This window comes from Mauremys reevesii, linkage group 2, assembly GCF_016161935.1.
Source record: "Mauremys reevesii isolate NIE-2019 linkage group 2, ASM1616193v1, whole genome shotgun sequence".
In the NCBI taxonomy this organism is placed as follows: domain Eukaryota; kingdom Metazoa; phylum Chordata; order Testudines; family Geoemydidae; genus Mauremys; species Mauremys reevesii.
The window spans coordinates 246013379-246037439 of NC_052624.1; the positions used below are offsets into that span (position 1 = coordinate 246013379).

Sequence of the window (24061 nt, forward strand, 5' to 3'; positions counted from 1 at the left end):
CACTTCTCCTTGCACCTGGGGCCGGGGCTGCTGCTGCTACTGCGGACGGCCCAGTGCCTGGACCGGGAAGCCCGGCCGCGGTACACCCTGTCCCTGCGGCGCTCCTCCCGGCGGGCGCTGCTGCGGGTCCGGGTGCTGGACCGGAACGATCACCGGCCCCGCATCCCAGCCGGGCCGCCCCTGGAGGTGGCCGAGCTGGCGCCGCTGGGCAGCGAGGTGGCCCGGCTGCGCGCCCTGGACGGGGACGAAGGAGCCAACGCGCTGCTCACCTACCGCTCGTGGCCGGCCGGCGCCGGCAGCCGCCTGCTCTTCGTGGTGCCCCGCAGCGGGCAGGTGCTCACGGTGGGCTCCCTGCTGGGGCGCCGCAGGCTCAGCCTCTGGGTCTCGGCGCAGGACCACGGGCTGCCCCGGCCTCTGCGGAGCCCGGCGCGGCGGCTGCAGCTGACGGTGCGGAGAGAGGGCGCCCGCAGGGCCCGCTCGCTCCTGCCCCCGGAGCAGCCGCCGGGCTCCGGCTCCATCTCCTACACCGCGCGGGTCCCGGCCGGCGCGCGGCTCGGGGACCCCATATTCACCGTGCCGGACACCCGCTACCAGGAGGCCGGCAGCTGGTTCGAGCTGGCGTCTCCCGCCGCCCCCGTGGAGCTGGAGCGGGCGTCAGGCAGCCTCCGCCTGAGCCGGGAGCTGCCCCGGGGCGGCCGCGCCGAGGCGCTGGTGAGAGTGCACCGGCGGGGCGGGCAAGGTAAGGCTGGTGCTGCCCGGGCGCGGAGCGGGAAGGCTGGGGCCGCTAGTGGCGGCGCTGGGTGCCCGAGGCGGGGGCCCCACTTGCCCTGCGCCCAGCCCAGGCGGTACTGCCGCCTCTCCCCGCAGAGCCGCCCGGTCGGGGTGCCAGGGTCGCGGCTGCTCCCCTAAAGGCTGCGGCGCTCTCGGACTAACACGGGTGCTGCACAGAACCGAGGGGACCCTGTGCTCTGCCGACCCGGCCGGCTGGGGTGGAGGGAGTGGGGACAGGGGGAGTGTGTTTAACTGCACTAGAACTGCCTGCCCCCGGTGCTGCACTGATAGTATCGGTGGCCCCTGTGGTGTCGCCTCGTTCCTTTGAGTCTGAATGCGCGCCAACGTGTGGTGGCCGGCAAGCCAGCGTCTGGTGCGCGCTGCAAACAGCGCCAAATCCCCGTAACCTGGGAGGTACCGGTTTTATACTGCGGATGCTGTTGTGGGGTAGCTCTGCTTCAAATCTCCTGAAACGTGTTGCGCTCAAAACCCCCTACCATAGATGCTGTGCGGTATGACATTGATATGAGCCTATTTAAGATGTGCCTGTCTGCACACTCAGAATGTGTGCCTGTTGCAATCCGTTGCTTTTGACTCTGATAGGAAGACATTGGGGATTTTTAAATGGTCTTCTGAATATCGTAGGATTTTCCGCTTCTTTCCAAATCAGGCTCATGAGCACTATTGTGAATCAGGGACAGTGAGCATATGGTGAAGGGTCTGCTGGGGAAAGAGCATAGAGTAATTTGAAAACAAAGTATTTGTGAGGGAAGTTCAATTATGTGTTAATTCTGACCTGTGTTCTTAAAAATAATCCATAAATCGAACATCAGCTAAAAATATTTTTTAAAACTGCCAAAACTATGGCACACCGTTTGCTAAATTTGATAAGAAGCATCGTCTGGAGCATTATTCATATGGAACCATAGCACAAAAAGTGAACCGATTAAAAACTTGAGTCTCAAGTTTCACTATTTGCATGAATGAAGCCCATTAATGTTAGTGGAAATAGATGTGATACTGGAAAGGGGAGGGAATAAAACATTTTAAATCCCTTTAAATAGTAGAAACTAAAAATGAAGGTGAGTCAAAATATCAAGGAGTCTGCTGTTATATCAATTGGGTCATGAAACAGTCACAGTAAACTAAAATATTTCCATTCTCCAAATTGCACATGGGCTACTATGTCTAAGTAATTGTCCCAGTTGTATGTCACTTCAGTTCTCTAGTCATTTGCCAGGATGACAGTTGCTCATGACTTTTGCCTACAATGAGGTGTTTACAGATTTTGGAAATGTTTTTTTTACAGACTGATGACTTGGAGATATGACACGTGGTGCAAAAATTACAAGCAAATGCAAACATGTTAAACATGGGCTCTTGGTTATCATCAGACAACTGTGCGTGTACTGAGAATCAAATAGCCTCCAGACAGATAATTGTTCATATACACATGTGCAACTCAGTTCAATGGAGAAATGCCATTTACTGTAGCATAAATGTGTCTTCATTTTTTAAAGAGATTATGGCTATATCTACACCATAGAGCATATGCTGGCATAGCCCTCTACTGTAAACACAGCCTATACTGAAATAAGGTGTTCTTGCACAGACCAAAAAACTCTACCTCCTAGAATGCTGTTAAATTCTGTTAACTACTGTGACAGAAATGCTAATTTAAGAGTAGGCCAAGTCTGTTTTAAAGCGAACAAGTGTCTAACAGAATTTTTCATTCAGACTACATCTGGAGCTGTAAAGGTTTCATATTTGTTGAGGGTGTTGCTTGTCTGTAATTAAATAAAGCAAATACCATTATGAACAGCATTTTGTAAAATCATTCATACAGTTGTGATCTGTAGTGTGGGACTCTTAAAAATGTTGCTTTTCTACCATGTTCTATGCCCTGAGAATGTATTGACAACAGACGAGTCACAGGGTGAAAGAAATTCAATAATCAAGTAGGACAAGGTCATTTTTATACTCCTTCCCTGGGATGCTTTTCAAATTAAGGTAGAACTCTGTCATAATTTTGGACGATCACTAACTTCAGACCTCTCACTTGTCAGGTGTAGATCATTAAATATTTTAGCAGTTTTGAATAGCAATATTTTATGTAGAGAATTTGGTGAGATGTGTAACATTGAACAAATAATATTTTTCTGTTTTTTCCTTTTACCCAGTTAAATATAATTGTGCCTTTCTAAAGGCTGACATGTTAATCAATATTACGAATCATATATTACACCTTACTGCTTTTTATCTTACTAATTTAGACACAAAATTAACAGACCCTTATTTACTCTTTCAGCCATTATGTAGACATTACAAAGGGAAATAGACGTTTTCACATGTGCTGCTTTACCACTGACATGTTTGCTTTTACATGTTTTAATATTTTAGAGAGAAAATGGACTGATCAAAAATTCTGCCTCCATTTTTTCTGATCTGCTTTATTTTTTATTAATTTATAGCACTCTTCCTGCATACCAGAATCCTAGAAACAGAAAATACATATTTCATTCAGTTAGGTCACTGAAATGAGTTGCAAGAGTCCAGTATAAAAGAAGATTAATTTAATTCCTAACTGTTGGAGTAGCTCCTAGGAGCCATAGTCATGTACTAGATTTTGTCAGCATAGGACCCCATTGTGCAAGGCACCGCAAAACACAGAACAAAAAGATGGTGCCTACTCCACAGAATTTACAGTCTATACATTCAATATAAATTCTGTACAGTGCTTATGAGTTGCCTTGTTTACTTGTGAAAAGTAAATGTCCATTGTAAGAATGAAAATTGAGAAGTACAGTGTCTGGCTGTCTTCAGTTGTTTATATTATGGTAGCACCCAGAAACCTTGACCAGAATTAGGGCCCAATTGTGTAAGGCAGTGTACAGGCATAAAGGTGAATGTTGTCTCTTCCTCAGAGTTTACAGTCAAGATTCGCATGTGAAGATTAAATGAGCTACTGTCCTGTTTTCCTAGGGATGCTGTATACTTGCAGATCCCATGTGTGTGTTCAACCACTCTAAAAATCAGGTCATAAGCTACTGACATGAAGAGACAATAACTAAGGTGTAGCTGAATTCACACGCTGACCCACAATCTCCAGAGATTTATATTGATGCTTTCAGTATATCGTGCTTTAAAAAGTGGAAGAAAACCAAGTGTCCCTTTACACTTAGTGTCCAAAACACAATTCTGTTTTGACACAAATAAGCTTCCAGATCTTAGGTGCTTTTGAAAATCTCACCCTTAAGTGGCTTAGGAGCACAAGTCCCATTAACTTTCAGTGGGTTTTGTGCTTCTGAGCTACTTATGTGTTTCTGAAATCCCACCTTCAATGATACTACATAAACTAATATCTTAAGAACGACCTACACAGTGTAAAATCAGAAATTGAGGTAAGAGGCATTTGGTCTTCTAGTTCACTCTGCAGTTGGTGCAGGATGCTCCAGGCTTGAAACAAGCTCCAGGGATTGAGAACAAAGAGACAGAATAGATGATATTGAAAGAAGAGTCTCTTCAAATAGCAGTATGACCACAAGAGTTCAGAAGTGCAGCTTGAGTTTAGTGTCCCTTAAACCTGGGATATTTCAAAGCATCAAAGTGGAATAGAGAACCAGCAGCTAGTTTATTACTGAAATATATAAAATACTTATAGAGCTGTTCAACTTGAATTGACATGAATCTCTCTCATGCTGTCCTTTTCAAATATGATGTTTCACAAATACAGTAACTGTGATTGATTGAATTCAAATGGAAAATTCTCAAATGAAATTGATTTTCAGTCTGATTGAGGAGACTGTGCATGAAGCAGCAGGGTCAGGGAGGGGGTTTTTGTATGTAGAGTGCCTGATTTGCACAATGTGATAAGCACTCAACCTTTAGGACTCTCCCTGGAAATAAGCCTCGGTTTAAAAAGGATTAACTTGGAGTTGAAATTCCTGAGAAAACAGCTTAGACTGCATATTTTAAAAATTTTAGTTAACCTCATTTTCTTTCTTTTTTATTTTTCCTAATAGCTCTTCTGATGGCATTTTTTGTTAAAAGCCTATGATCCATGGAGTACAGATTTTAAAAATACATGTACAGAATTCTTGTTGCTTGTAAGTGGCTATGATTTCAAATTGAGATATAGGGACCATTTTTGCATACTTAAAGATTCTTTTTTATTTTCTCCCTTGAGATTCTAGAATAAGATAAACCTAATTCCAGAATCAGAAACCCAACCTGGCAAGCCAGATCAAAGGTCACAACAATCCTTTCTTCTCCGAGTACCAGACTGATTCAAAGCATATGTGCATAGCAGGGCCGTGCCCTCTAATTCAGGTGCCGACAGAGGGGCTTGGTCCACTTAAACCATGAAACCACTATAATAGCCACAGCTCATTAGAAGGAGCAGCAAGTCTTAGGATTAAGGTTATTGTGTTACCCTGCATGTATATATCTTCGGAAGAGGCTCATTGTAAAGAATAATGGGCTAGACTGCTTTTACCACATGGTTAGTTACTGGGCTGTTCACTGCTTGCGAGACCCTAAATGAGAGAGAAGCAGAAAAATAAGATTAATTTTTGGGGTGAAAATGATGAGTCTTTATATGTTGGAAAGTTGTTGCATAGTACTGTATGCAATACGCAAGGAGCTCTGTTTTGGTGTTTAAATAGCATCTTTGTCAAAGAAGGTTGAAAAAAGACAAGCAAAAGAAGATCCTTAGGATAGTTCATTTTCCCCTTTATTCTCAATGTCTGGCATGTTAAATCAACTCTTTGGAGCCTGTGACTTCATAGCTCAATTTTTTCATTGTTCTAACAGGGTATTAAGTAATCTGCAAAGCCATTTCAAAGCCTGATCAAAGTTGTGAAATATGCCCCAAAATGTTAAACGTAGGGGACAATTTTCAAACAACGTCATGAATGCTGTGGATGCCTTCCTACTCCGAGAAAGTTTACTATGTGTATGTGCTTTGTGGATTTAAGTTTATTTTATTATACACAGGCAGGAGCGGATTACCACAGATCTTGTAAAACTGGCCAGTATGCATATACACACACCATTTGTGATATTCCATGCCTGCACTTCACATCTGAATTCAGAATTCAGTTTCAGTGTATCTGGATGGAGACTGAATTACACATTTACAAAACTGGAAGCTAAAGGTTTATGCCCAGTTGTATTTAAATTTGCCCAAGCTAATGGACACGTAGGCTACTAGTAGTCACTGGCATGTGTAAAGACCTGATTTGTATGCCTAACTGCGGCAATGTATAAACCTATAGGAACATACTTGTGCTCTTGCATATGGACCTTGGGTCCCTGATCTTGAAAACTTGGTCCTAGAAGCTTGGGCACAGTTTTCCATGTTTCACATTTTAGTACTAAACACCACTTCAGCATAGGGTTGCCAACTTTCTAACTGATTAAAATTCGATACTTCAGCCCCACTGCTCGCTGCCTTCCCCATGCTCGCTCGCTCCCCCCGCCACCCAGGACTCACCTGCAGAGCGGGGCTGGGAGCTCCCACGGAGCCTGCCCATGAGATGCAGATAGGAGTCAGCCCTGGCTGAGAAGGGGCTGGTGTGTAGGGAGACCAGGCAGCAAGTGTAAAAAATTGGGATGGGGGTGGGGGGCAATAGGTGCCTATATTTAAAAAAAAAAAGGCCCAAATGCTGGGACTGTCCCTATAAAATTTGGACATCTGATCACCCTAGTGGGTTGATGACCTACTGCCCCCTGTCCCCACGCCCTGGGATAGGCTGGTGGTAGCATTTCCAGGCAGCATTCGGGGCGGGGGTGTTGTCTGGTTAGGGGAAATGCCCTTCCCTCCCCATGCTTTGTGTGAGAGGCCAGGCTCCGCAAGGAGCTGAATGGCCTGAGCTTTAAGGGAGCTGCTCCCCCACAATCCTGTGGCAGGCCGGGCTGAGCCCCCATCTGAGTGGCACGGGGAGGAGGCGAAGTGGGAGCTGGTGCCACATGTGATCCTAGGCTCAGGTTGCAGCTCTGGTGTCGGTCACGCGTGTCTTGTAATGTGAGTCTCCTAGCCCCTGGAGCGGCTTCCCACGAAGATGGGGTGTTTCTGCAATGTGGGGGGGGGGCAGAGCCCACGAGCAGAGAGGAGAGTGGAAAATAGGACACGATCCAAACATTTCAGCGGCGTGGATTGGCACCCACCTGACTCACAGCCCTGCTGCCCCAGCTCTCTGCAAGTGCCCTGCTGCGGTGTCACACTCTGCAGTGGGTGCTGCCTTGCTCCCCTCCCCACATTCCATCGCCCCTGTGGGCAGTAACCAGACTTTTGGTGTCCAGTCAGTGCTTCTGACCAGACACTGTACAGGTCCACTTTTGACCAAACTTTCAAAAACTGGACACTTGACAACCAAATCCTACTTCAGCAGTAGACAGTTGGGAGTTTTTTTTGTTGATCTCCTATCCAAGTACTGGCACAGCACAATCTTTCTTAATGTCTGGGGTTCGATGGGATTGCAACAGGTAGTGATACAGCAGCAATATAGGTAAAAATAATCTCTTTACTAGGGCTGTCAAGTGATTAAAAAAATGAATCATGATTAATCACATGATTAAAAAATGAATCATGATTAATCATGCAATTAAACAATAATAGAATACCATTTATTTGAATTTTTTTGATGTTTTCTACATTTTCAAATATATTGATTTCAATACAGAATACTCATTTTATATTTATTATTACAAATATTTGCACTACAGTACTTACAGATTCATAGAATGTCAGGGTTGGATGGGACCTCAGGAGGTCATCTAGTCTAATCCCCTGCTCAAAGCAGGAACACTCCACAGACCCCCTCAAGGATTGAACTTACAACAAAGGGTTTAGCAGGCTAATGCTTAAACCACTGAGCTATCCCTACTTGTAGTAGGTGACTTTAAAAATAGTATTTCTTGGTTTTTTACAGTGCAATCTCTTTATCATCAAAGTTGAACTTAAAAATGTTAGAATTATGTACAAAAAATACCTGCATTCAAAAATAAAACAATGTAAAACTTTAATGTATACAAGTCCACTCAGTCCTGCTTCTTGTTCAGCCAATCACTCAGACAAACAAGTTTGGTTACAATTTGCAGAAGATAATACTGCCCACTTCTTGTTCACAATGTCACCTGAAAGTGAGAACAGCTGTTCTCATGGCACTGTTGTAGCTGGTGTTGCAAGATATGTACGTGCCAGATGCGCTAAAGATTCATATGTCCCTTCATGTTTCAACCACCATTCCAGAGGACATGTGTCCATGCTGATGACAGGTCTGTTCAATAATGATCCAAAGCAGTGAAGACCGGTGCATTTTCATTATCTGAGTCAGATGCCATGAGCAGAAGATTGATTTTCTTTTTTGGTGGTTTGGGTTCTGTTGTTTCTGCATTGGAATGTTGCTCTTTTAAGACTTCTGAAAGCCACACCTCATCCCTTTCAGATTTTGGATGGCACTTCAGATTCTTAAACCTCGGGTTGAGTGTTGTAGCTATTCTTAGAAATCTCACATCAGTACCTTTTTTGTGTTTTGTCAAAGCTGTGAAAGTGTTCTTAAAATGAACACGTGTTGGGTCATCATCAGTGACTGCTATAACATGAAATGCGAGTAATACAGAACAGAATTAATACAATTGTCCCCCAAAGAGTTCAGTCACAAATTTAATTAATGTATTATTTTTTTAACGAACATTATCAGTATGGAAGCATGTCCTCTGGAGTGTTAGCTGAAGCATGAAGGGGTGTATGAATGGGGTTTAGCATATCTGGCACGTAAATACCTTGCAACAAAAAGTGCCATGCGAATGCCTGTTCTCACTTTCAGGTGACATGGTAAATAAGAAGCAGGCAGTAGTATTTCCCGTAAATGTTAACAAACTTGTTTGTCTTAGCAATTGGCTGAAAAAGAAGTGGGTCTTAGTGGACTTGTAGGCTCTAAAGTTTTACATTTGTTTTATTTTTGAGTGCAGTTATGTAACTAAAAAAAATCTGTTTGTAAGTTATACTTTCCAGATGAAGAGATTGCATTACAGTACTTGTATGAGGTGAACTGAAAAATACTATTCATTTATCATTTTTATAGTGCAAATATTTGTAATAAAAATAATACTTGTAAATAAAAGTGAGCACTGTACACTTGTATTCTGTGTTGTAATAGATATCAGTGTATTTGAAAATGCAGAAAAACATCCAAAATATTTAAGAAATTTTAATTGGTATTCTATTGTTTAACAATGCGATTAATCACAATTAATTTTTTTGAGTTAATTGTGTGAGTTAACTGCAATTAATCAACAGCCCTACTCTTTACTGTTACATAAACACAGTAATTATTCCTGGCTAGTATTATGGCTCCACAATCTTGAGGGTTTTGGCACAAGCTGTTAGGAGGAGAGGCCAGTGCATCTTGGACATTGTTTGATGAAAGTTAAATTTAACGACCTTTTGTAATAGACTCTTAGCGAGTGGCCTGACAGCAAATATTTGTTTGTACTCAAGAGTCTGCTGTAGTCTTTGGGGGCATCTGATGCCATCCATACTTGCACAAAATTTCTGTAGTCATCAATGGAAGCTACTGAGGGCAGTACTTTATTGTTGATAGTTGATATCAGCAGAACAGTGAGTGAATTGTAAGTATAACTGTGTTTACATTGAGGCTGTATATGTTTCCATGTTTCAGTGAAGTAGATAAAACCACTGTAAAACAGTAAAAAACAAGTTTTGTATGGCTCACTGCGCTCCCATGCATATCTTCTAGTTAAAATTAGGGTTTCCTGAAGCTAATGTGTGATTAGTTTCTTAGCAGCATAAAATAAATCTTTTTCATCCTACCAAAGCTGCGTTTTCTTCAGATGCTAGCCTATTTGAAATCAGCAAATCTTTGTTTCACAGCTGGCTTGTTCACTGGATTTTAGACAGAGTAAATGGGGTACACAGAATACAACAGACATCTGGTTTGGGGAAACAGGGCACACAGAATACAACAGACATCTGGTTTGGGAAAGCTTATCAGGTTATCAACAAGATGGACAAATAATGGGGGAGGGGGAAAAGCCCTCTTTTGAAATTCATGGTGAAAGATGAGAACTGTTACAAAGAGTAGGATAGCAATTCTGCCTTTTTATCACATATGACACAATCCAGCAGCCAATATACTGCTGCTGTTCTGGAGGCTGCTGATCTAGTAACCATAGTGCTTTTTATGCATGTTATTATTCAGGGTGATCTACCAGACACTTATATTACCTAGACTTGTGATGCAGCACTGGTGATACATAAGATTGATAACAGTGGTATTAGCAAGAGGTATCTGCACACTTGCCTTTGGATATCCATGAATTTTAGTGCATCATATTTGTGCACATGAAGCATGTTGCACAAATTTGGACATGCCATTAGTGACTGAAGTGGAAAAAAACTGTTAGAGGGGAATTCACGTGCTCACATTATTGATCATGGGAACAGATCTTTGTTGCATTAAAACAGCTGTGGTAATGTTTTAAATTTAAAATACTTAATTTTAATATTGGAGGTTTTGAAGACATCTTTTTTGCACCCGTGGGAATCTGTCATTCATAGCTGTTGGACAATTATGGGTTATAAAAATGGAAAAACATTATATAACTTTTTCCAAAACTTAGTAGAAATGTACATATACAACTTGATACTGATCATGCCCATTATGTCTTAGTTCCACATACGTGCTTGTTTCATACCTATTGTTCAGGAACATATGCCCCAGTTTTACCAGGACAAGCCTGAGGTTTTTTTACATGAACTTCTTTCAAGGTACTTGAAATGACAAAAAACTAGGGATTTTGGTGTATAAGGAGGTGACATCCATAGTGGTAAGGGTGGTATTCTGAGGGAGGTGGTTAATGTTGCGGAGTTTGTGGAAGAAGTCAGTTGTTTCCTGGAAGAAGCTGGCTCTAAGATGATAAGACCATAAGCACAGCCATACTGGGTCAGACCAAATGTCCATGTAGCTCAGCATCCTGTCTTCCAACAGTGGCCAATGCCAGGTTCCCCACAGGGAATGAACAGAAGAGGTAATCATCAAGTGATCCATCCCCTGTCTCCCATTCCCAGCTTCTGGCAAACAGAGGCTAGGGACACCATCCTGGCTAATAGCCATTGATGGACCTATGCTCCGTGAATTTATCTACTTTTTTGAATCCTGTTATAGTCTTGGCCTTCACAGCATTCTCTGTCAAGGAGTTATGTGAAGAAGTACTTCCTTCTGTTTGTTTTAAATCTGCTGCCTATTAATTTCATATGGTGACCCCTAGCTCTTGTGTTATGAGAAGGAGTACATAACACTTCCTTTTTATTTTCTACACACCAGTCATGATTTTATAGACCTCAGTCATATCCCTCCTTAGTATCTCTTTTCCGAGATGAAAAGTCCCAGTCTTATTAATTTCTCCTCATATGGAAGCCATTCCATATCCTTAATAATTTTTGTTGCCATTTTCTGAACCTTTTCCAATTCCAATATATCTTTTTTGAGATGGGGCAACCACATCTGCATGCAGTATTCAACATGTGCGCCTACCATGGATTTATATAGGGGCAATATATATATATTTCCTGTCCTCTTATCTATCCCTTTCTTAATGATTCCTAATATTCTGTTCACTTTGTTGACTGCTGATGCACGTTGAATGAATGTTTTCAGAGAACTATCCACAATGACTCCAAGATCTTTCTTGAGTAGTAACTGCTAATTTAGACCCCATCATTTTATCTGTTGGGATTATGTTTTCCAATGTCCATTACTTTGCATTTATCAACATTGAATTTCATCTGCCATTTTGATGCCCAGTCACCCAGTTTGGAGAGACCCTTTTGTAGCTCTTTGCAGTCTTCCTGGCACTTAACTATCTTGAGCAGTTTTGTATCATCTGCAAATTTTGCCACCTCACTGTTTACCCCTTTTTCCAGATCATTTATGAATAAGTTGAATACGACTGGTCCCAGTACAGACCCCTGGGGGACACCACTATTTACCTCTCTCCATTCTGAAAACTGACCATTTATTCCTACCCTTTGTTTCCTGTCTTTTAACCAGTTACTGATCCATGAGAGGACCTTCCCTCTTATCCCATGACTGCTTACTTTGTTTAAGAGCCTTTGGTGAGGGACCTTATCAAAGGCTTTCTGAAAATCTAAGTACGCTATATCAACTGGATCCCCCTTGTCTACATGTTTGTTGACCCCCGCAAAGAATTCTATTAGATTGGTGAGGCATGATTTTCCTTAAAAAAAAACCATGTTGTCTATTCCCCAACAAATTATGTTAATCTATGTTTCTGACAATTTTGTTCTTTACTATAATTTCAATCAGTGTGCCTGGTATTGAAGTCAAGCTTACTGGCCTGTAATTGCCGGGATCACTTCTGGACCCCTCTTTAAAAATTGGCATCACATTAGCTATCCTCCAGTCATTTGGTACAGAAGCTGATTTAAATGACAGGTTACAAACTACAGTTAGTAGTTCTTCAATTTCACATTTGAGTTCCTTCAGAACTCTTGGGTAAATACCATCTTGTCCTGGTGATGGAGGGGGAGGCTATTGAGAGCTTTTGGAGACTGAAGGTATCCCGGCCCTGAATAAATGAACTAGTAATTCTGACCAGTGTTAAATTTTTTATTTTTTAATTTCTTCTACCCAAACACAATAAACTTTTGTGGTTTTCAGTATCCCTTTGGGGAAGGAAAGCACTGATTGAGTTTCTGAAGTCAGTCCGATAAATCACATGGGATGTAGCAATCTTTTATTTTTAACATAATCATTTGCAATAGCTCCATAACAAACACTTTTTATATACAGTATACTCCCATTTATCCAAAACCCTATTATCTGAATCTCTGCATTTTCTGAATCCCTTCCTTGGCCTCCAGCATGAGAGACATGCTGCAAAGGGCTTATATCTCATGCTAGGCACCAAGGAAGGGGTTTGGATAATAGAGCAGAGTCTCCTGGTCAGGAGAGGTAGGCAGAGGACGAGCCTCCAACAGCAGGGGAGGCCACCCTGCTGCTGAAAGGGCTATAGTGGTAGCGCAGGGAGCCCTCTGCAACCCATCTGTAATGGGAGTGAGTAAGCAGGATCCTGGTAGCAGAGCTGCAGAGAGCTGCCTGCATTGCCACAGAGATGGTTACGCTTACACCCAGTCCCTGCAAGCATAAGGTGTTGGGGAGGAGGGGGGAGTGGCGAGGGAGAAGGCTGTAGTCCTGGCAGGGCAGAGCAGAGAAGAAACCCCTGGCCAGGTCTCTGCCAGAATCACAGCCTTTCCTTGCACCTGAAGGGATTGGGTGTCATTTTCACTGGAGTGAGTGGGGGGTTATTAACATGCCTTGGAGTCATTTAGTTCCTGATTTTAACCATCTGACTTGTTTCTAGAAGATGAGGTTATTCTGCACCTGGTCTAGGTCCTGAAAGAGCCACTATATGTTTAATATAAATTCCATCTAGATTAACATCAGCCATTTCTAACTCTGAAATACTGAAGTCAGCTAATTTGGGCTAGACATGAAATTTCAGAAACCTGTTCACAACAACTGTGGTGTGTCTCTGACATTCAAATTAGTCATTTTGCCAAAGGGGCTATGAACAATACCCCAGAAGCCACTATTTCTTGCCAAGTGCAATATTCATGTACATCTCTGTTGCTAAGCTTCCCAGGGGTTCCCATTTCAAACCTGCATTAATCAATTCTGATCCATATCTGAGGGTAAGAAAGGCAAATAATTTGTACCACATTTTCTCACTTTTTAAAGATGATGGATGAATGATGAGAGGAACACTCAAAACACTGAATTGACTGGAGCTCACTCGCAGGAGTAACTGGTAGTAGTTGAAAACCCAGTCCAGTGCTTGTAAATGTGTGTTTTGGTTTATTGTTTTTTTTAATAGAGTTTTTCTTTTGGACTGTCACTTAGAATGGGTGTATGGAAGAGTTCAGTGATGCGGAAAGTATCTTCATTGACTTGCTGAAGTATGTTTAGCCTTAGCAGTTTAAAAGAGAGTGTATTTTTAATGCATAGATGTCATTGTAATTTTTCATTGTTTTTGTTGTCACTAAATGCTCATTACTCAGTGATTCCACAAGATTAAAGGTTACCTTTACTTTAGTTCTTCTTTGCAATCCTGTCATCAGGGCTGCACTGATGATTGGAGATATACAGGTGTAAGTGGAAAGAGAAATCATCTCCTTCATTTCCTTTCTTAGGTTCATCATACCATTAGTGTCTTAAAAATATATTGTACATTGACAAGATGCTGTATGCTGTCAGTGGTATTGTTTTGCAGACATTCTAGCTTGGTTCTATGAAATGTTGTTGATGATTAGTATTGACAGAATGGAAGAGCTGTAACATCAGTGGGTAAAACCATTTTGATATGGTGGGTTATCAGTGGAACAAAATATTGCACAGTATTGATTAAGCGTCTTGATTGGTTAATGCTTTTGCATTTCTGACAATGGACCAACTGTAATGCACCAATGGCAAAAATATATTTACTACAGTGAAACTGTTTTTCTTTCACTGAAGTTAAATCCTTAGCACAATCAAATGTTGGGTAAGTAGCTGCTGCATATCCATAATAGTGACTTTCAAAAAGTTTGCTTTGAATTTCTCACTACTATTCCATAGATAATTGAGAGGCAGAGTCCTCAATGTACAAATCCTTGTTCTCTAACTTTCAGGGAGCCACAGTGCTGGTTCCAGGCAACTTATTCCATATGATGGGGTAAAACAGTCACTACTTGATTAGCCCCCTATTTGCCCCTGAAGACAGTTCTAAATTATTCCCTTACGCAGGAACAAGTCCAAACACCCACCTCTTACCTTCATATCAACCTCTACCATTCACTCCATGCTAGATTTGGCACGTCTGTGACAGTATATATATTGCTCAGGCTTTTAGTTCAACCACTTTTGCAAGTTGGCTTATTTAATCTTTGTTTAATGTCAAATGGAGAATTGTTCTCCTCTCCCTTCAAACACAAAAAATATAACTGTTTCAGTGTCTAGAAGAGAAAACCTGATAACTGAGATTTATTGTCTCCACCAGTCCTCCCCTCCTTTCCTGCAACACTTCCCCTCTCCCCCCCACCCATTTGTGCTGCCTTCTCTTTCAGACATGGGCAATCCACCTTGCTTCTCAGATTTTTGTCTTAAAGTGAAGTGCAGAAAAAAACACAAAATCCTAAGAACGTTCATATATATTCATTTGAGTTCTGCTAACACTGCAGTGATATCTGTGTAAGTGTAACAGGAGGCAAAAAATGAGTCTCTAACTCTGTGTAAGTGATTTTAGGGCTCTGAAGGGCAGCACAGTGAACTCTGAATCTTAAGGAACGCCTGGGAACATTATAAATTGAGCAGATCTGCTGCGATATGTATGTGTGTTAAATCCGCTTCTGTTTTAAAAAATCCTCCTGGATGCTCCCAAGTGTACCTCTCATTGATCTTTGAAGTTTGTGTTTACATATTATGACAAGGTCTCCAGGGTGCAACCTGGACTGTGGGACCATTGTACCCTCTAAACCCACCAGCCTGGGTTGTCCCTCACACTGTGATGCTAATGTCAAGCTACAAGCCTCTGACAGGCACTGCACTTACACAGCCATCTAGGGACACACCCAACTGAGTTACATGAATGATCTCCTGGCCCACAGTGTTGAACTCAGTGAAACAAATCCCTGTCCTTTTTGTGTGTGTATCTGTCTTTAGATTAATCCATAAATCTGCAGTTTTGAGGTGAAATCCTGACACCATTGTACTCAATAGGAGATTTGCCACTGGCTTCACTGGGGCAAGAATTTCACTCTTAGTGTTTAACTAGGGTTGCCACCTCTCCCTGCTTTCCCAGGATTGTCCCGTTTTTTTAAGTAGCTATCCTGGGAAATCTGTAAGGGTGCTCACTGCCAGCTGTCTAGTTTTATGGGCTCAGCAGCATCCTGGATGTCCTGTTTTTTTGTACCTCAAAGGTGGCAACACTACATTTAACACCAAAAGAGTATTCTACATAGCTACATTTAGGAGCAGAAGTTATCTAAAAATTCCTAGACCAAAATCTTACTGGGACAGATTACTTCTTACTATTTGTGTTTTTGTTTGGTAGGCATAGGTGCCGACTCTGTGTGGGTGCTCCAGGGCTGGCGCACCCACAGAAAAAAATTAGTGGTGCTTAGAACCCACTGGCAACCAGCTCTTCCCCACCCCCACCCCCCCGCCGCACCCCCAGTGCCTCCTGTCCCATAGCATCCCATCAACTTCTCCCCATTCCTCCCAGCGCCTCCTGCCCCGCTGCAATCAGCTATTCCGTGGTGTGCAGGAGGTGCTGGAGGAGGGGGGGAGAAACAGAGATGTGGCATGCTCGGAGGGAGGGGTTGGAACTGGGGGGGAAAATGTGGGGTGGGGGCAGGGGCCTGGGGCAAAGCGGGGCTTGAGCACCCCCAGGCAAAGGAAAAAGCCGGTGCCTGTGTTGGTAGGGGGTTGTCCTTGGCAGGTGTGAAAATTCTTGGCATTATAAAAGCTCAGTTTTTACAAAAACTAGATTTTAACCCTAACTTGGTCTGGCAGCGTCCCTCTTAGTGAAAAAGGTAATCAGCAAATGTTGTTGGTACAAGAGAGAACGGAACTTTGCAAATCAAATCCAGCCCAGATTGCTAGTGATTATGAGAGTTGTTATCCTCTGGCTGTTAAATGGCCTGTATGAAATGAGTTGATCTCCTTGAACGGTGTCTGCTGGTGAACAGGAACCCTGGGCATGCTGAGGCAAAGGATTGAGTGGGCGTGGAGGTTGCCTCTCTAGAATACTAGTGTTAGGCCTGTTGGCAGTAAAGCCCAAGGAAATTTATGCTGCTGCTTGCAGTGCATCTGTTCTATGGATAAACTGAGGACTTGTCTGTGCCGGGTTGTAAATCTTTCACATTGCATTGGCACTAAACTCACTGAAAACTTGAGAAAGAAAATCAGCAAAATAAGAGAATTCATCATAATTTTGTAGACCTATAATGAGATTTTTAGTACTCTGGATCTCAGGCTTATAGTTAAAAGGAGTTTGAAGTTCCCATACCAACTTTTGGCATGGAAACTGATTTTGTTGATGTGATGCTGCCTTCTGCAACTGTGTGTAAAATATGGCATCATGTAAGTTACAGTTCAAAGACTCCTGAGAGACAACTATAGAAAAATCCAAATGCATATTCCGCTGACAATCATGTAGTCCTTACAAACATACCATCAGTGCATTATGCTACCTTGGAGACAACATGAGTTTCAACTTTATACACCTTCTCGGTTCTCTTTTGTTTCATTTCTCACAACTGAGCTTTCTTTTGTATATTCCATTTGATTTGATTTTTTGTTTTAAAGTTTAGTATTAAGACCTGATCGGAAACATAAATATATGTGTTGGTTCTTGTGGAAAATGTCTTTAAGAAGCCTATCTGCAACCCTAGCATCCCCTAGGATGTTGCTATGAAGCCAGCAAGAAACAATCTAACAAATTAAGATGGTAAATGTAGTTATGTATAACTGCATTACCCAAATAGCTGCAGGTTCCCACTCATGTCCTTCCTCTCGTCTCCCTCTTTGTTTTCTCACTAGGTGTCATGTCTGAAATCTAGATTGTAATTTGATCAGAACTGGGAGCTCATCTTTGTCTCTCCTTTAAAATTTCCAGCACCCTTTCAGGCACTGTAAAATAATTACACCTTGCTTGCATAATTGTCCTGTTGTGTTCTCCCACTGGTTAGTCTAGAATTGCAGGTGAAACATAAAACTTATTTGTGGGATCAGTTATATTAGCACCTTGGTCCAAGCATTTTCCATTTAAGTAGAAGAATACAGTTCTTTCCATGATGTAGCTATAACTCTAGGTATCTGGTATAATGTGATTATTTACATATGTTTAGTTAAATTATTGGTTACTTTTTATTAATTATGCTTAATAACTCCAAACTGTCAGCAGAGATGTGGATTTTTTTGCCAGAGTGTTTGTATGTTAGGATGTACACAGTAGGCACTCTTCTGTCTTTTACTGGTAAATCAGATTAGAAGATTTTAAATGTCCGGTTAAAATTTGTGAAATTGTCTTAGGTCTGACTTCTGATTTTGTTTAAATGTAATGTGTTTGCAGACAATGACTGGTATTTGTGTCACGTGACAATTATTGCCCCGGAAGAGGATCTTCTATTCTGGGGTATGTACCCATACCCCTATTTGGCACGTGTTGATCCTGATGCCCGGAAAGGCACTCTGATCTACCAGCTTGTGGCCTGTTACAATAACAATGAAAACTCCAGTGTTGGGATAACTTATGCACTTATTGCAGGTAAGTCCTTTCTGAATCAACTGATTAATCTGCATGATTGTGAGATTTTTATTTTAGCAGTTTCCAATTTTGTCATTTAGTTAATAAGATTTCAATAGAATAGACTTGTTTAGACATACTGGGTGAAGGTCAGAGGTGATGAGTAAAGTGGTGTAAATTAAACCAGTACATTAATGTAAGGGAGTTGGTTACTCCCATACAAAGTGACCAGAATCAGGCTAAGGTCTGGCCAATGCTGCTAAGGGCTTTTCTACACGGGTGGTATCAGGGGCGGCTCTAGACATTTTGCCGCCCCAAGCACGGCGTCATGCTGCGGGGGGCACTCTGCCGGTCCCGCGGCTCCGGTGGACCTCCCGGAGGCTTACCTGCGGAGGAGCCGTGGGACCAGTGGACCCTCCGCAGGCACGCCTGCGGGAGGTCCGCCGAAGCCGTGGGACCAGCGGACCCTCTGCAGGCATGCCGCTGAAGGCACCCTGCCTGCCGCCCTCCCGGCGACCGGCAGAGCGCCCCCTGCGGCATGCTGCCCCAAGCATGCGCTTGGCGTGCTGGGGCCTGGAGCCACCCTTGGGTGGTATAAACCAGATCAAATCAAGTTAATCTGGTTTGCAACTGTTTGCGTACAAATGATCCATCACTACATATTTATCACAGACTTAGAAGTCCTCTTGCAAAACATACTGGGTTTGCTTCAAATGGAATTAGTTTGGTCCATTGTGTGTGTGCACACAATTGCTGTATGCCACTTCTTGTGTGCTTCCAGTGATTATCCCATAGTGCTTTGCAGGTTGACTGTTACTGACCTGTCCATTTACCTGTGTGCCATCCCATGCTCTTGTATCAAATTCTCAGGACAATACCTCCCCACCTTTTAAAAGCTGGCACAGAGCCACATTTTGCCGATTTGCTCCTGGATCCTGGTGTATCATTCTTGCAGTGTAGCTGCAATAGCACTCCTGAAACCACACAACATGCCTTGCACAGTTGCATTGAGCCATGCTGAGACCCTGGATCTCATCACCATCTGGGGAGAAGCTTTGGTTCAGAAAGCTCTTTTGGCCAGACGCTCCCACAGCCACAGCACCTGCAACAACCAGAGCATCAAGGACAGGGCCTCTATGTACTGCTGAGAGGTTGGCCTCTTGAAGGGGACGTAAAAGGAAGACTCAGGACAAGATGTTTGTAGAGCTTTTGGCAGAGAGTTGAGTCTGGTTTTACTCTGGGAAAGAGGCGGAGGCTTTAGGTGCGGACCTAGAGGGAGAAGGAAATGCAGCTCTCCTGGGAGATTATGGCAGTGGCCAAGGACAGCATTGCCATGGCCAAGAAGAGCATAGAAAAAGACAGGGGAGAGGCATAGGCAACTCATGGATGCTATCCTGAGCCAGAATGTTCTCCAGAACAGCTCCTGTTAGGCCTGCAGTCCCAGAATTCGGGATCCAGCCATGTCCTTTGCAACCTGCGCAGTACTGGGTACTGGGACGAGCAGCAAGTCCTCCCCACCATACCCTTGCAGCGGTGCTACCAGTGGCCATTCCCCTCTCAAAACAACCTCGGGGCACTGAGAACACTGGCTCCTGGGAGCCCAGCACTTTCTTGAGTCCAGCAGTGCCCCTGAAAATTCTGACCCACAGCACTTAACCGTGGAGCCCATGCAGGCAAGAAGAGGCAAAGGGCTGGCTTATACTCACCTGTAACTGTAAGGCAACCAGCCGCCCCCCTGGTTGTCTTTGCACCATTTGTACTGGTGCTCTTTCAGTTTTGTCTGCACTGTTGCTTTAATTAAAGATTTGTTGATTAGTAGACTGTTTAGTTAAATGTATTTTCAAATACAAAAACATAATTTTTTTCCATTAGTTCAATAAAAACTGTATTTTTGGTTTTGTTCTTTCATAATAAAAACCATTTTAGTTAATCCATTATGAGTTCTTATTGCACTCAATTATGAAAATCCTTTAAATAAAGCTGAAATAATTCATAGGGGTTTTCAGAAGTACATAGAGAGCATTCCACTTCCGCCACTCATACGCTACACCCCAATGCTTGAAATGTATCTATCCCAACAGTTCCCCCTCCCCCATGGGCTAACAACCGCACATGTTCAGGCAGGAGACTTAAAATATGAACAATAGGCGTCCCTGACAATATTCCCCTGGGTGTCAGCATTTTCTAAGGGAAACCTGGCTGGCTGCTTGAACCACCAAGCAAGTCACTGAACCTCAGCTTCCCACCCATTGTTCAGGCTTTCTCCCTTGCTCTCTCAAATATTGTGCAGACCACAACAGGCAGCAAATGGTCCGAACATCTTTTTTTTCCGGCTGCTTCCAACCTGTTCCATAAAGAGTGCCATCTGCCTTTAAACGGCCAAAGGCACACTCGACTGCTATGATGGAACTGCTCGGGCGATAGTTAAAGTGTTCCTTCCTGCTGTCCAAGTGGCCTGTGTATGGCTTCATTAGTCAGGGCATAAGAGGATAAGACAAGTCTTCCACAATAATCAAACTACCTCCACACCATTAATGTCTACAGTGGTCCTGGGAGCAAACATTCATTTCTCCATTAATCTAAACAGAACTGAGTGCTAAAAGATCTCAGAATCTTAGACCCTTCCAGACCACGCTGCATTTATATCTGTAAATCTCCCACCAAAAAGAAATACCCCTTTCTGTTTTTATAAATTCTGTGCTCTAGTGGGGGATAAATGGTAGGCACCTGTGTTCTATCAATTGCCCCAATACAGTTTGGGAACTGTATGCGTGCAAAGCCATCAACCATCTCCAGAGCATTACCCAGCTTTAGGACCTTGTTAGATAGCACTTTATCAATGACATAGCAGACCTGCTTGAGAATGTTGCCAACAGTTGATCACCCCATGCCAAATTGATTGGCTACAATCCAGTAGTACTCTGGGGTGGCATGGCATACTTGTTTCTCCACAGGTATGGAGTCCCACATGTTGCTACACTGTCATTGAAGCTCCAAAGTCAGTTCTGCACCGATCTCAAAAAAGTTAGCCCTCCCCATCCTGAAATTCTGTCACCACTGCTACTCGGCTCCAATCTGCAGAACAATCCTCTTCCCACCAACCCATCTGGCTTCTCAGGTCCAGAAATGGCGCTAAATGCTGTGTAGGTGATCCAGCTTGGATCATTGTCCTCTTCCTCCTCATCCATCTGCCATCTCTTCTGAGTGCTCTCCTGCTGCCAGAGGAGCTGCTGCTGCTGTAGAATATTCTTCTGCTTCCACATCATCTGCTTGATGGTGCGACAGGCAAAGTCCAATGCCAAATTCATCCAGCTTTGACTGCTGTAATACAGCCCAAGCAGTCGTCCTAGTGCATGGAGCATTGCTGGGTCCATGGAGGCAGAGAAGGAATTAGAAAATGGCACAAGCCTGCCTGGAAAGGAAGTGTGTGGCAGAGAGAGTGGAAACATGAGATTTAAAAAAAATAAAATTCAACCCACTTGACTTCCCACAATTCACAGTGAAAACAATCCCAGGGCTCACGCTGTTCAGCATACACATGGGATGCCTCTTCCATTCTCAGTTCACATTGTCTGAACACACGGAGATGGTTTGCTATGAACTGAGGGTGTAGTGTTCTTGGGGGAGGGGTATCCTGAGCTGGATTACTGACACAGCATTCAATGCCTTTTTTGGGGGGGCTGGGAAGCCACCGTGGATTGGTGGGGAAAGGATTATTTTGCAGATGGGGGCTGACCAGCAGTGGTGAGAGAATTTCAGGATGGGGAAGGCTACTTTTTTTTTTTTTAGATCTGTGCAGAACTGACCTTGGGAGCTGCAATGACAGCATACCAATATGCGGTGTCCCATACTCATTGTTAGGGTTAGATAATGAGCACATGTCCTAATATAGCTCTGTAGTGCATTAAGCCTGAAGGCTGCTGAGTGAGGGCACGAGACAGCTAGCTTTAGAGCTAGAGTTGCGTCCTGGGTGTTTTGTGTTAGTGCACAATATTGGGTAATTAGCGCTTCACACAAAGTCCGTTGTCCATATAGAACGTATGTATACTGTCTGTCTCACAATGCACAGTATGGACAAGGGGTAAAATAAGAATTGTGTGTTTTTTTTTAAAAAGGGAGAATATGTAGAGAAAAATGAGGGGTTCAAAGCCGAAGTTTAAAGGTAATGAAGATGCAAATGAATGTTCTTACTGTGATGCCTCTACTAGAATGGTTTTTGTACATCTATTAATAGGTGGCGAAGAGCGATTTGAAGTTGATATGGATACAGGTATTATAATGACAACCGGTTTGCCTTTAACTTGGAATAAGGAATACGTGGTCACAGTGCAGGCCACAGATGAATACGGCAACAAAAGTCCTTATGCCTCCATCTCCATCCTGGTTGGTTCCAGACTTCCCCAGTTTACTAACGTGTCCTACAGTGTGTTTGTCCCTGAAAGTACTCCGGCAGGAGAAAAGTAAGTGGAAGAAAGCCAGGATCCAGTACTTGGAGAGAAACTTTGTGGAGCACCACATAGTGACTCCTTTGCAACCAGTGTTGTTTGTTCATAGGGCTACACTTGAATTGATATTCCTGTACTGCCGTTCAAAAGGAAAATGTGACTTATTCTAATGGAGGAGCAGTATAGCACAGTGGATTGAGCACTAGACTGGAAACAGGAAGTAGGGGATTCAAATCCCAGCTCTGGCACTGATTTGGCTAGGACAAATCACTACATCTCTGAATGCCTTCCATCTTCCACCCCTTCCTGTACAATGCACACATGCCAAACATCTCCTTTTAGGAGAGAGGTTCCTTGACTTTTGTTAAAATGTTTCTTTTTCTCCATGTTCTGTGCCTCCAAACAGTTTCTCCAAACTAAATAGATTTCAGTGAAAATTAACAGGTTATCCCTATGGTACTTGCCAAGTGGTCCCTATTTATTGTTTTCAAATGCTGCATTTATTGGAGGATTTTTTTTTCTTTTTGCCTAACTCTGTCTCAGAGATCATAAGGATTCTTGTTTTGCACAGTGCTTTGAAAAGGAAACATCCTATGACAGTACCTATTTTGTTATGATGCCTCTGTCGGTTCGTGTAAGCTTTCAGTGTTCTGTAGCTGACAGAATAGTAATGAAAATTATCTCTAGCAGTGTGGCCAATGATAAGTTAATTTAATTGTATTTAATCTTCTCTTAGCGGAGGTTTACATATAAAAAAACCAATCAACCAAAGCCTCTGTTTGTGTTGATGTCCTCTTCAGATCCTTTTAGTTCTGGGTAACTTGACACCAGAAATCTGTAGGCTGATTGAAGTTAACTTTGAGGAGACAACAAAATTAAAAAAGGTTGGGAGATTGGATTCATGAGCAGCTCTTCAAAGCGCCACTCGCTAATGACAGGCAAGCATGGGACCACTTGGTAAAATTTAAAGGGAGACCATTAACTTCTATCTACCTTTATTTTTACTGTTACAAGTGGCACATAAGATTACTGTGACAAAGACATTAGGGAGAAATACTTTCTGTTTTTCCAGTGTTCTTGCTTTGCACACATCCCCAGTATAGTCAGTTGGTGTCCTGCGTCTATATGGGTTTTTCACTCCACAACAAGGAGAGGAAAAGATTTTTAAAATGTGTTTGTAAAGCCATAAAAATTGGCAAGGAGACTTAGAGGCAGGCATAGAAAAAGCTGTTGGTTTTATAGGGTTTATAGAGGAAGCTGAAGGTAAATAAAATGGGACATACTAGCCAGAGGCTGATATCTACAATGGAGTCCCAAGCAAGGCAGTGACAGAACCTGGTAGAAATCCCAACCCCTTTCTCCTTCCCAGCAACTCTGGAAGCAGGGGCTGGGTTTCTCACCAGGTCATTGTCCTGGACCTCACTGGTGGGGCCTTTCCCCTGTCTTCCATATCTACTTCTGTCTAGTAAGTGTCTGGTTAAGACGTTTTCAATCCCAGCTTCTGAAGAAAGATT

General features: G+C 43.0%; 1 protein-coding gene across 1 annotated transcript in view; it reads left to right on the top strand.

Moving 5' to 3' along the window:
- The first annotated feature begins 682 nt into the window (after positions 1–682).
- Positions 683–24061, top strand: part of LOC120397325 (neural-cadherin-like) — a 73804-nt gene continuing 50425 nt past the window's right edge. The window contains exons 1-3 of the mRNA XM_039523022.1: positions 683–739; positions 17929–18123; positions 22337–22562. Coding sequence (XP_039378956.1) covers positions 17994–18123; positions 22337–22562 — 356 coding nt within the window. The 5' untranslated portion in view covers positions 683–739; positions 17929–17993. The remainder of the gene's footprint in view (positions 740–17928; positions 18124–22336; positions 22563–24061) is intronic.